The 13,540-nt window shown below is 49.2% G+C and overlaps 1 protein-coding gene across 1 annotated transcript in view; it reads left to right on the top strand.

The window, feature by feature from the left end:
• Positions 1 to 2,685: 2,685 nt before the first annotated feature.
• The window catches only part of FNTB (farnesyltransferase, CAAX box, subunit beta), a 30,279-nt gene continuing 19,424 nt past the window's right edge, over positions 2,686 to 13,540 (top strand). Inside the window, exons 1-2 of the mRNA XM_067550649.1 lie at positions 2,686 to 2,822; positions 10,961 to 11,025. Coding sequence (XP_067406750.1) covers positions 2,730 to 2,822; positions 10,961 to 11,025 — 158 coding nt within the window. The 5' untranslated portion in view covers positions 2,686 to 2,729. The remainder of the gene's footprint in view (positions 2,823 to 10,960; positions 11,026 to 13,540) is intronic.

The following is a 13,540-nucleotide window of genomic DNA, read 5'->3' as shown; positions in this document are numbered from 1 at the left end:
GGAAATACTCAGTTTTGATTAATTTCTTGACTCAGAAGGAAAAAAATGGTTTTGGAATGGTCTATACATTTTATTTCAACATTTTGGAAGTGAAAAATTCCAGTTTTCCAGTTCAAAATGACTTTGTGGTTTGACCTTTAAGCTAATTAGAGATAAATTAAATATTTATAAATGGTTGAGACAAAATGTTCAGATTGACCCAGACTGACTTTTTCTAATGACCATTATGTTCAGTTTGTGAAAATGTTCAAGATTTTGATTTTTGACTCTTCATCCCATTTGGGGCAGGAACATATTTCAAAATCGGAGACTATTTCACAGGGAGGGAAAGCCATTCTCTGCCCAGCTCTCATCACCAGCTGTTCCTGGAGCCGCAGTGAGCTTCAGTGGCCACTCTGCATTCGGCGGGAGAATGGCAAGCACCCCTGTCTAACATGCCTTTTGTGGCTAACTGATGTGTGGGTCAGGAGGACCACATGGATGCTTTAGCCGGTGCAGTGGCTCAGAGGGAGGGTTCAGCAGGAAGACACCACTCCCGTGCACCACAGATTTTGAGAGGCGCTCAGGGCGAGCCAGGGTGAGATTTCTAAGGGTGTGGCTCCCATTGGGACTCTGGGCCCAAACAAGCTTTTGGGGAAGTTCTGTCCCCTCCCCTCTGGCCCGGCTCCAGTACGCTTCCTGATGTGAGTCATCGCAACGGAACCTTGATCTCAGCTGGGGCGGGGACTGTCTCTCTCCTTCTCTGTGTCTGTCTGTGCAGTGTCTGGTACAACATGGCCCTGATCTCAGCTGGGGTCTGCACAGCACAATGGAGGGGGCTGATATTAGTTTTGGGGGGTCTGCACCAGTGCCCAGCATATAGGCTATGAGCTGTAGGGAAGGAGGCAGCCTTGGGGACAATACTAGGGATGTGATGGTTCTCAGGATACCCAGGACTGTGAATCACTGTGTTACCCCCCTTGCCTCCAGCATGAGAGAGACTTGCTTGTGCTTAACTGGGTGTCATTTCCCTGACCTCACCAGCCTGTTAGCCACCCAAACTCTCCTCTGGGCTGTGCCAGCCCTTACTCTGCCTTGCAGGGTAACAATAGGGGCACCCCAAGCCCCTGTGAAGCGTTCCCCTGTAGTGTCAAACTCCTTATCCACTGACTACTCACAGGAACAGTGGCTCGGCTGTCCCCAAGGAAGCAGCGCACACACCAGCTTGTCTGCTTCAACTCAGGATAAGCACCTTGCTAAATATCACAGCACTGAGATGTATTTATAGTGAAAACAAGGGGATGTTTATTACAAAGATTCAAGAGGAGGTGGGTAAAGATAATGGAAACAAAAGGTTACATAGAAACCAAAATCCTAACATGCTTTCTAGAGACTAAGATGGCCTATTGGGCTAACCTCCTGTCTAATGACATTTGTCTCACCCAAAGCCACTAGCAGCATCTTCCGCCAAGGGCGGTTGTGATCCCATTTTCACAGATGTAATCTCACTGCCCGTTTACGTCCTAGGTGCAGGATAAGAGGACATCTTTCTTGCCTTCTGCTTGTATCCCCAAAGTTCATTGCCTGAGCTCGGAGACAGTATAACCCCCTGTGGCTTATTTCTCCTCTGTGCTCTTCCCTGTTCATGTCACATCTCTCTGTTGACTCCATGTGCAAGTGGGGCTATAGTGTTAGCTTGCAGCATGTCGTCTACACCCCGACACAGAGAGAGGTCAATAAACAGCTGGTGTCTGACAGGAAACCCCCCTGCTGTGATACACACTCAAGGAATGTGTTTCCAGAATATACACGTGCCTTCTGACATGGTAGCTGTAGGTACATTTCACAGTGGTAATCAGTGGGACCCTGGCTTTCTTTAAGACCTCCCATCCCATGACACTCTTTGGTGACTCAGGATGTACACATCAGAGTCAGGACTCAGGACATTCCTGGAATCCCCCGCCCCTGCCATTGGCATTGAGGGGTTCTTGGGGAACCACAGGCACATGGAGGCATGCTAGAGCCACAGGGGAGCAGGATGCACCAGGGCTATGCAGAGAAAACACTGGGGCACATAGGAGGGGCATGCATGGTAGCAGCACACATGGGACTGGGCATAGTATGGCCATGCAGCAGACATGCTAAGGGCACATGAGGCACAGGGCATGATAGGGGAACATGTGGAGGGGGACACACTTGGGGCATGCAGGGGACACACTAGGGGCACACATGGGACATGCTAGGAGGCACACTTGGGAGTGGGGCATGCTAGGGGAATGCAGAGGACATGCTCAGGGCACGTGGGAAGAGGATATGCTGGGGGTACATAGAGGATATGCTAGAGGCACACGTGGGAGAGGACACACAGGGGCACATGCGCCAGGGCCACATGTAGGGGACACGCATGGGTCACACAAGCCACACACTAGGGGCATACGTGGCAGGGGGACACGCTAGGGCCATGCAGGCCACACCCTAAGGGCATGTGCCCACCACGCGCGTGCCAGCGGCCCGGCAGCACTGCAGTCCCGGCAGGAACCGGTAGGGGGAGCCCAGCCGGCGCCGCGCAGGCCGGCAGCGGGGAGTGCCCCGGCCCCGCCCTAGGCGCTGCGCTCGGCCTCCTGGATTGGCGTCCCGCGGCCACGCGGGGGAGCCGCTGAACGGATCGCGCCCGAGCCCTTCTGTCCCCGCTGAGCCGCCGTCGGGCTCCCCCGTCCCGCTCCCGCCGGCCCCTCCCTCCGCTGCGGAGCATGGCGGCCGCCGCGTGCCCCGAGCCCGGCCCCGAGCCCGGCCGGGAGCGTCTGCGGGACGACGGCGTGCGGACCCTCACCTCGGCCGAGCAGGTGGGGGCGGGACTACAGCTCCCGGCGTGCACCGCGGGGGCGGGGTTGTCATGGGGGGATGGGCTGGGAGATGGGGGGGGCAGCGGGGTTATAGTGATGGAGGCCCCCAGACTGGGGGGGGGTTATAGTGTGGGTGTGTGTGGGGGGTAGGTGTGTGAGTGTGGAAGCTGGACAGGCCCAAACTGGGCTGGCCCTGACTGGGGGGCAGCGGGTTATAGTAGGGGAGGGGGCTGGGCTCCTTCTGGCTTGGAGGAAGGGGGGCCGGGTTTATGAAAAGGAAGATACCTGCCCTGGCACTGGCAGGGATGGGGAGTTTATAACGAGAGTCAGGCTAGGGACCTGAGTGGCCTGCGTTCTATTCCCGGCCCTGCCACTGCCCTGCTGGGTGATCTTGGGCAAATCCCTTCTTTTCCCTGTGCCTCAGTTTCTTCTCCCAGCCTGTGTCTGTGTGGATTGTGAGTGGTCTCCCTCCTGCAGCGCACGAGGGGTGCCCAGCGGCCAGTGGCGTTCATCATGAATGGACCCTACGGACAGCAAACACGTGTTTGTGGAGTTAGTTTAAATGTCACTGGAAACAGGTTGCTCTTGTGTGGTGCTTGAATTTCTCTATGCAGGCATGAGAGCTAGAAAGGGCAATGTGGCTGTAGACATCTGAGAGACGGGCTTGTCTAGTTCAGTTGCCCAAAGTGAGAGGAATGAAGCAGGCAAGGTCTATACATGGTGGAAAGGAAGGAGGCTATTAAAACAGACAGCACAAACATCCAGGCTGGTGCTAGTAACCCAGGTAATAGAATCAGGGGGCGTTCTAATGAGAGTCTTTATCACCTCCATGCCCAGTGACAATTTCAGCAGGCAACTATAAGCATGTGGGCTCTAGTATTGGGTCTGTACGGAGGAAAATTATCAAAAAAAAATCCGTCCATTTGAGGGTTTTAGACTGGTGCCCATCACCATAGTGTTTGGGCCCCTCCCACCTCAATTAGATTGGCCTCCCTAGTGGACTTTGTCTTCTAGCTCTTCTCCCTTCTCTGGCCATGGGAAGCTGGCCTTGGGGTAGGTTTGTTGTACTAAATGTTATTCTGTTTCTTGTGGAAAAGCTGCATTAAGAAGATGTGGTGGCATTTCCTAAAGCTGTCCAGGTTTTGGATTAGTTTAATCTCTTCTTGAAGTTTGTTCTGCAGCCAGATCCCCTCAAGTGCCTTATCTCAGTCTTCTATAGGCTCTCACACACTTCCTCCTGGGCTTTAGGCTCTGTGTTGCCACAGAGGTAAAGAAGCAATCTCTAATGTAGCCAGGCTTTGATCCATTAATAGCTTTCAGGTTCAGGACCAGCTGTCTTTAAATAATGCGGTAGGGTTCCTCACACTGAACATAGCTAATTAGGCTTTGGAGAAATTCGGGTGCCTACGCTGGCTGGCTCTATGGTGAATGTGTGTGCCCCTAGTTGCAGAGACAGTATTTGTTGAGATCTTTACATTAATTGCCTGGCTCAACCCTAGCGCCTCTGTGCTGGAAACAGAAAGTTCTCTCTGGTAATGGCAAAGATGAGCATGTTTCTTCCCTCTCCCTTTTTGTCCATGTCACTCAGCACAGCTGTCAGGTCAGAGGCCTGATGTGGTGGGAGAAATAGCCATGTTGGTGTGTTCAACAGGAAAAAGATCCTGACAAATGGAGATGTGTGCTGAGCCCTGGTAGGCCGGTGTTGCCCTAGTATTCTGAAGTGTCAAATACAAAACCACTGCTTAATCCATCCAGAATTTTGCCCACTGATTGCTTTCTCTGGACATCTCTCTCACTTGATGGCCCCCTGGCTTGATGATCGATTAGAACGCTTCCGCTTTGCTGTTAGAGGACTTTGCTTTTGTCAGCGTAACCCTGTGTAGTCTTTCTTCCGTCTGAAGGAAACGTTTCCCAGCTCCACCAAGTACTGGTGCCCTGTAGTTTTCAGCAGCGAGTCTCGTTGGAGGCTTCCTCTCTGCGATGAATGGCTGGGCATCTGGTGGCCTGTTGCTGCACAGTCCGAGTTGTTTCAAGTAGCCACTACAAAGAAAAGTATGCTGTGGATGCAGGCTGGATGGCCAGACTCCCTGTCTGTGGTATCTGGGCTGATCAGCGAGAAGCTGATGAAATTCCCTTATTTGTGCATGCAAACAGGAACGATTCCAGTCTCCGCACTTCCCGGGGCACCCCTTAAACTAGGTGAAGGGGAGGATTTTGGAAATTGGCAGGGCCCTTAGGGACTCCCTGTTATAGCTCAGACTGGTGGCAGGGACTGTTGATACCTCGGCATCTGAAATGGCTTCCTAGGTGGGGGGCATCAGTGCTGATCCAGATTTTCCTAGATTCCAAGGCCAGAAGGGACCACTATGATCATCTAGTCTGGTCTCCTGGAAACACAGGCCGGAGACCTGCCCCCAAATAATTCCTAGAGCAGAGCTTTGAGAAAAACATCCAGTCTTGATTTACACATTGTGAGTAATGGAGAATCCACCACTACCCTTGGTAAATTGTTCCAGTCATTAATTACCCTCACTGTTAAAAATTTACACCTTATTTCCAGCCTGGATTTATCTAGCTTTAACTTCCAGCCATTGGATCCTGCTGTACCTTGAACTTCTGGAGTTCATCCCCCAGGTCAGGGCCAGCTTGCATGAAAATGCTTTCGGATCCTGGATTCTTATCTGTGAGGCACTTGTTGATGGTTTTCATTGTGGCTGGCAGTTCAGTTAATGCTACATCCCCTTTCCACAATATAATTTTTTTGACTAGTTATTGGAGGGCTGCTTGTTTCTTCCTAGTGGCCAGATTGCATATAATGGACGTGCTCCATATTGGTTCCTGTGCATTTATTTCCTGGGCCGGATCACAGCAGGGTGTACCTGTGAACACCCTACTCACGCTGCAGCTTTTCACTGAGTTTGTAGTCAGGCATTGGCATGCATGGCCTCCCTGTGGCTTGTGACCACACATGATCCGTGCAAGCCTCAGGCCACCTTTGGTGCGGTCTAACCCTGCTCGGGGCACCTCTACAAAATGTAGTGTTTAAATATCAGCAGCCCCCAGTGCCTTGTTTAAACTATTGCTCCTACTGGTGCTACCCCTAGTGGAGGGTGCTAAAGATCCAGGGATTTCTTTGCAAGGGCAGGTCATTGGCTCAGATTTCCCCTTCTGTCTCAGCTGTGCAGCATGCCATGTATTGATGGGTGGCTGCTGTCCCGTCCCAAAGTGGCTGCGTTGGAGGGATATTCTGTGTGTGTATATAGTGCCCAAAGTGCTCTGGGATCCTTCAGAATGAAAGGTGCTATAGAAACATAAGGCAGCCATTATAAATAGTACTAGTGAAAGGTCAGTAAGAACTGGATTGTCTGATGGTGGAGAGGGACACCTGAGACGTTTACTAAAGCAAGGTTTTGGATATGTGGGGCTTTCCCCAGCTCTGCTATAGAGAACTCACCAGCTCCCTCAGACTTGCTGACTTAGTATTAGAGGAAAGGAGCGCCACTTCTGTAAGAGTTCCAAAGTCCTGCACGACTGAAGCTGTGCTCTTGCTTGTTATCTGTATTGCTGCGGAGTCAAGACCCCAGTCATAGGCCAGGACCCCACTGTGCCAGGTGCTGTGTGGAAGGAACATAAATGGTCCCTGCCCCCAAGAATCTGTGGTAACATGAAAGACAGCAGGTGGATACGACAGATAAACGGTGCAGCTCCCAGGATGGGCAGGAGCAAAGCTCCGTGGCTGGTGCAGCCCTGGGGAGCATAGTTAGCCAGTCATTTACCAGAATTTAGTAAATCAGGATTTCACCGCATAGTGTTTTCTGGAGAGTCTCCAATATTGAAGAGCAGGTAAATGTTGCACCCAATGTATTTGTGTTCCTGGTTTGGAGTAACTTAGTGCAAATTCCAGATCCTCCTACACCAGGCAAGGCCAGCACTCTTAGGAGGGAGCAGAGCTCCTGGTCATTTTCTCGTTATTCGTGAAGCGAGCAAGTGGCTCAAGAATGCGTTTGTTATAGCCCTTTTCTTTGAGCTCTCTGGTATCTGATTCAGTCAATATGTATTTCTTTCCCCTCTTTTGTTAGGAAGAGTTTAACAAATGCCTTGGCTGAAAGTGGTGGATTTTGAGACGTGTCCCTGTGTTAGTATTTTCCTAGAAACAGAGGATTGTTTTGTTGTTGTTGTTTTAATTAGAGCACATTAGCTGATTTTTCTGATCATCCCACACTGAGTGTGACTTGCTTTCTTTGAAGTGTGCAGGGTGGAAAGGGAGGGTCCACTGGGTCAGCAATGGTGGAACCAGTTGGACAGAGAGAGGGCGTGGAGGATACTTTAGGAGAAAAAAAAATCCCTTAACATCTTGCTTGTGATTATTACTTATTAGATATATTATGGGAGCACCTAGGAGCCCCAGTCGTGGCCCGGACGCCATGGTGGTAGGCACTGTACAGACACAGAACAAAAATACAGTCCCTCCCGCTCTATTTCTGTTTTATCTGGCTTGTGTATTTCTCATGGAAGCTCTTTGGGGCAAGGATTGGGACTTTCTTTGTTTCTGTACAGCCCCTGGTGCAGATAGGCCCTGATCTCAATTGTGGCCTTTAAGTCCCCCCATAAGAGAAACGCTAAATAATTTTAGTGCTGGTGAAAGGTGTTGGCCTGGCAACCCTCAGACTTGTAGCCCTATGTGATCACTATTGCTCTGTACGCTCTGATCTGCCTCACTCCTGACCTGGAGAGATTCCCTGCAGAAATGAGGGGGGGAGTTTGATGTTTCTGACTCATGCAATGCTTGGCCTCTCTAACTTGCATCTCCAGGGAGCAGCATCACTAGCTGGGTTTATAATTTCCCAGCTCTTCCAACAGAATTAAAAAAAAAAACCCTTTTGTCTCCTGTATAACTAGAAAAACCAGGATTGTTTCCAAATCCAGAAACTATATATGCCACAGCCAGATGATTATATTATGAAAAGATATTGCCATAGGCTTCTCCTAACACACAATTACTGTGCTTCAAAAACCAGACCTACAGGTTATACTAACAAATAGAGTGAATGTTTAAATTCAGATCTCTATGCTGTTTCTCAGCCAGGAGTTCTGGGCTGGATCAGTGGGTGAGATTTTTGGGGCCTGTGTCATACAGGATGTCATCCTAGATGATCAGAATGCTCCCATCTTGCTTTAGAATTTGTGGACCATCCCAAAGTACAAATGTCTCAATCTCTCATATTCCCAACCAAAAAATAACAGCTGAAGTTAAAATTGAAACTCTATCATTAATTTAAGAGTAAGAACTATCCCAGAGATGATGTGATTATCTCCCAACACGAGCATTATAAACCCAGGACATTGAGAATTAATTTAAAAGAAATCCAAGGTCTAACACAATCCAATGGCTGGAAATTGAAGCTAGAGAAATTCAGACTAGAAATGCGGCACAGCAAGAGCAATTAACCATTGGAACGACTTGCGTATGGTGGTGGTGGATTGATAGGATGTTTTTCTAGACGTTCTGTTTTAGTTCATCCAGGGGTTAATTCAGGGAAGTCCTATGACCTGTGCTGTACAGGAGGTCAGACTAGATACTTACCATGGTTCCTTCTGGCCTTGGAATACATGAATCTATGGCACGTTAAGATAGGGTACTCAAAGGGCCTTAACGCAGCCTCATAGTGATATCCCATAATAACAATCCAATTATAGTGTAATACATTTTGGAATATGAGATCCCAGAGTAAAGTAAACTGATTTTTAAAGACTTTTTTTCCCCTCATGGCCCATTGAACTGAGGCCTGAGTGGTGAGCTGTTTTCTTTTCAAGCTTCTTGATAAGCAGCTTCTCTGTTGGAGATGTGTGAATTCACCGTGAACGATTAAATATCATGTTGGGGGGGTGAGGGGGGGGCGGTTGATTGATGGCCTTGAAAAGGTGCCTCTGATAAGGCAAAGCTAATAATCTACTTAGCCAAATAAACCTTGTCTGATCAGGCAGGGGTTCAGATGGGAGAGAGGAAAAAGCCTGTGAGAGTTAATGGCGTCAGCTGATTCCTTTGGGGGAACAGTGGAATTAGCAAAACATGGGCCGGCCAGAAAGCCAACTAGCAGGCACATTGTAGCAAAGAGTCTGGCCACTGTGCTGCATCTACTGAGTGGTACTGTGACCAAGGCCCCGCTCCAGCAGGCTGCAAGGCACATGCCTGCCTCTGTTCCAGTGAGCAACCCCGTGTGAGTCAAGTGAGGCTTGTGCTTAAGAGTTGGCCAGATGTGGGGGGGCCTAAGAATTCATTGCTGCTGCAGAGAGAGATTTCGGAGTGGCCAGCCACCTAGGCAAGAGAGTTTGGGAATTCATGGCACGCACAAGACTGGTGTGTTTAAGCTACTCCTCGCCCCTTCCTGTGATTATTCTTCAAGGTCTGTCTGGAGTATAGAGTCATAGCAAAGTAGGCCTGGAAGGGCCTTGGGAACTCATCTAGTCCGGCCCTGCGCTGAGGCAGGACCAAGTAAACCTTGCCCAGTCCTGACAGGTGTTTGTCCAGCCTGTTCTTAAAAACCTTCCTCGGGGTGAGTTTGTGTTTCACAGCCAGGTGTTACTGTTGAGCCTTTCCCTTAAAAGGTCCATTGACTCATGGCTCTTTCTTGTTGACTGGAGAAGGTGGATCGTGTTGACTCGCTGCTCTCCTGTGGTAGTTGGTAGCAAAGTATGACTGTACATGTGACTTATATGCCTTGTAAGGCCTCGGCATGCTGTAGCAGTGCCCAGGTATGTGCGTTACCAAAGAGAACATCCCCCAGTGTTGCTTTCTTTCTCCTGTGACAATACATCTGTAGCTCCTTCCATCATCTGCACACGGTTTTGTACCGATGTAACTATTTCAGTTAGGGGTGTCGTTGTTTTACCCATATAGGTATACTGCTCCATCACCTGGTGTAGACGGTTACACTGGTAGAGTTTATTTCCTTTCCTACATGGGAACAGCTGTACTAGTACTGAGAGAACTGCATCCACACTGGGGAGAGGCTATATCGCTTTCACTAGCCTGGTACGGTTAAAGCTGTACAACTCATGTGGGTAGACCAGGCCTAAGCACTCCGCTAAACCTCCCGGAGTGATCGACCCCAAAGACCATTTTGTGCACAGGGAAAGTGAGGCAGAGTGGGTGAGTGACGTCCCAGAGAGGGTCGGAGACGGGATGAGAGCAGAAGAGTTCCCGACTTGCAGTCCTGGGATCAGACTACCACACACTCTACGCGGATTTGAAACACAAGTCGATATTGATCTCTGCTTGCCTCTCCCCATTATAACAAGAATTCTGTAGCATTTTAAAGACTAACAAATTTAATTTCAGCAGGCATAAGCTTTCATGGGCTCCAACCCACTTGCTCAGATGCAAGTAATAGAAATCATACAGGAGGCAACATATACATATCCAAGGGAGTGACAACAATGGGGGAGGTGGACAAAAGCCGGGTACTTGAGGCCTAATGACAACAATTGAGTAGGAGATGAGAATGGGTGATCAGAGGTAATTACTTCTTGTAATGAGATAACCATTCCAAGTCCTGATTCAGACCCAGTTTGATTGTGTCAAGTTTGCAGATGATTTCTAGCTCAGCAGTTTCTCTTTGAAGTCTGTTTTTGACGTTTTTTCTTGAGAGAATAGCAACTTTCGGGTCAGAGACAGAATGTCCTGGGAGGTTGAAATGTTCTCCGACTGGTTTATGGATGTTGTTATTTTTTATGTCTGATTTGTGTCCATTTATTCTTTTGCGTAGTGACAGTCCGGTTTGTTAGTGAGCGTGAACTCGTTCAGATGTGAGAAGCAGCCATGGATCCTCAGCTATTTCCATCCAGCATTACTACAGGCCTCTTTTCTGGCCTTGGGATGAGAATGATAGAATCTGGGTGCGGCTTTGACACAGCACGGTCCTTTGTCGTGTTGTAATCCCGTATCTCTGTCAAGGAGTCTGCTGTCTGGGCGAATCCTGGTTTTAGCTGAGCCGCGCCTATGTGGCTAGATGGGCTGTGTTCACAAATGCTGCTTGCTGGGGAAACATGGTGAGGTTGCTTTTCAAAACCAAAGATCTCTTTTTCTTCTTCTCCCCGCCCCCTCCTTTCTGCTGCTTCCCGACCGTCACTCACGGCAGACCAAGGTGGAAGACCTGGTACAAGAGGTCTTCAATGCTTACAAGACGAACCACCATGCCTCACAGTAAGTTACTGTAGCAGACAAAATGAAAGCCATTGGAGTGTTTGAACTGGGATTCTTGGGTGAAATTTGCAGGGTAGTGCGTTTGGAAGTCATGTCAGGTGGCCGTGTTTTAACCTAGGCCAAAACACGGCCTCAAACGCGCTACTCTGTCTTGATAGGGATTGTCAGGCCGCGTTAACTGGACTTGACTGAGCTAGCACGATGGGCAAACACCCTCCTTTTGCCCATCGAGAGAGCTCAGGGGTCAGACACCCCTGTCTCTGTTTTTCCATCTGAGATTGGTTTGCTCGTGTGTTCTGGCTGGCTGTACAGGAGATATGGCCGTAGAAGCTTTCAGGACAGCCTGTTGTTGCATTTAATAAGCATCCAGAAACAGTAGGTCCCATCATCCATTGCTCCACTTTGAACCAAGCTGCCTGGCTGCGCTTGGGAAGCAGGAGAATTAACCAAACGCCCCCTAAGAAAAGGGACATGTTTTGTCCTTGGCTAGGGTGGCTTGCTGGATCTTCAAACCCAACGGCTCTGCTGCTCTGCCCATCTGGTGCACCCATCCCATAACCTCCCCGCACGGAGCCAGCTTCCATCCGCATGCACAGTGCCGAATCACACCGCTGTGCAGATGCTGGAAGGGTGGGAACAGCAGGGGATGGGCCTAATGATGGCACCACTGCGCTATCTTGTTTCCTGGATGGACCAGACTGTGTTTTCCAGGTTGGATTCTGTTCTCCCCTTAGTCTCTGCTGAATAGCTCTCTGCCCCATCCTCCTCCTGCCCCCTTCTTCTTTTCAGCACTTCCCCCTCCTCTTCATCGCTCCCTACTCTCCTCCTGTTTTCTTTTCCCTCTTCCCCTTCCTCATATTTACTCCTCCAAATCCATTCCCCCTCCCTGCCCCCAATTTAAAAACTAGATCAAGTCAAGTCCGGCAGCAAAGTACGTACGGTACTAATGGAGCTGCACCAGTTATCACGCATGTGTGATCTAGTCCCTCCCCCATCCAAAATCTCCTCTGGCTAAAATCCAAGTCCTGGTGTTCCTGATCTAGGGTGACCTTCGTTTCCTCACATGGGAGGCCTCATACCCATGGCTGAGGAATCCCTGTCATTTCTGCCAATTGTTGCTCCTACCGTGCAGACGTGGGTGCTTGACTGAAGCAGGTGTCAGGTGGACACTTGAAATCAGGTGGACACAATTTCATGAATAGTATTTTCATTATGGTAGTGTCTACGGACCAACTGAGAGCAGGGCCATTGCGCTGGGTGCTGTACCCGCACAGAGCAGTCCTTGCCCCAAAGAATTCACTGTCTAAATAAGAACTGTTACCAGCCTTTGAGGGAAAGGTCCAGTTTAGGATTCTTTTCCATACTTGAAGCCAGATTTACAAAGCAATTTGGGTGAGATGGTGCAGATAGGAACCTAAGGAGATTCCTAGAAATTATCAAGCAGGTTAGATGGCTAACAGCCAGTGGAGCTTAGGTGCCTAGACCTTTTGTGGGTCACTTGGCACCTGTCTGCATCTTTAGGTACCTAAATCCCTGTGTCATTCTGGCCCTCAGTGGCCCAAAGGGAACGAGTGCCTCATGCTTCCGTTTTCTAGCTCTGTGAGAACATGGACATAATGTGGTTCAGTTAACAACCAGTTCCAAGCCTCTGTGTGTATTCGACTTAAAACCAATGAGAGCAGAGACTGGGTGGGAAGTCATGGATTAAAACCACAAAGGACTCGACAGAGAGTTGGGGACCGGACCCTGAAGATCTAGAGCAAGAAACTACAGCATGCAGAGAAGGGGCAGCTCTGCTGCAAATCTCCGTTTCTCCTGTTCTCTTCCTGCGGGGAGGTCAGATTTCCCACATCTATTCTAGTGGATAGCAATCACAGCTGGCGCTTCCCAACGTCACTGGGACTGCCTGGATTGGCCGCATGTGGTAACGCTGTCTGCACTTTGAAGTGAGGTCCCTGCCCCATCTCTCCATTGAAAGCTTTTGTGGAGGAATGTGAGACATCATATAGACAAGGAAATGGGTTTCTAAATGACATCGGAGGCAATGGTAATGCAAAGAGCCAAGTTAGCATTACACTTGGCTTCAAGAGGGGGAGATAGAGCTGCACAGAACAAGAGGTTGCTAGTGCTCTGATAAATACGGTAGTCCAAACCCTGTGATTGCGTTCCTAATCATTGCTCAGCCGATTGTAATTACGCTATTACAGGATTTTAATAGCAAAGAGCATTTGTACCCACAATAACAGTGTGCAACTGTAAACCACATGTAAGGGGCTAATAATTCTACAGGCTATTTTTCCTGTACTTAAAATCCCACCTGTGTGGTCTTTTCAATATCGTCTTCCTTTGCCCTGACTAACTGGTTGATATTCTACTGGAGAAGTGCTTCAGGAAAATCTAAAGGGGAAATTTGTAAATACTTTCAATTCATGGCAGCTGCAATATTTCTCTTCCTGAATCCACAAGGCTAAGGATGCCTGAACAGCATCCAGTGGAGGGCTGCATTAGCTTGCAT

The sequence above is a fragment of the Emydura macquarii genome, unplaced genomic scaffold (genome assembly GCF_026122565.2).
Source record: "Emydura macquarii macquarii isolate MOO-44397 ecotype Brisbane River unplaced genomic scaffold, CSIRO-AGI_Emac_v2 contig_1305, whole genome shotgun sequence".
Classification (NCBI taxonomy): domain Eukaryota; kingdom Metazoa; phylum Chordata; order Testudines; family Chelidae; genus Emydura; species Emydura macquarii.
Note: the sequence above shows the minus strand (reverse complement) of the source record. Positions and strands in the feature narration are given on the sequence as shown.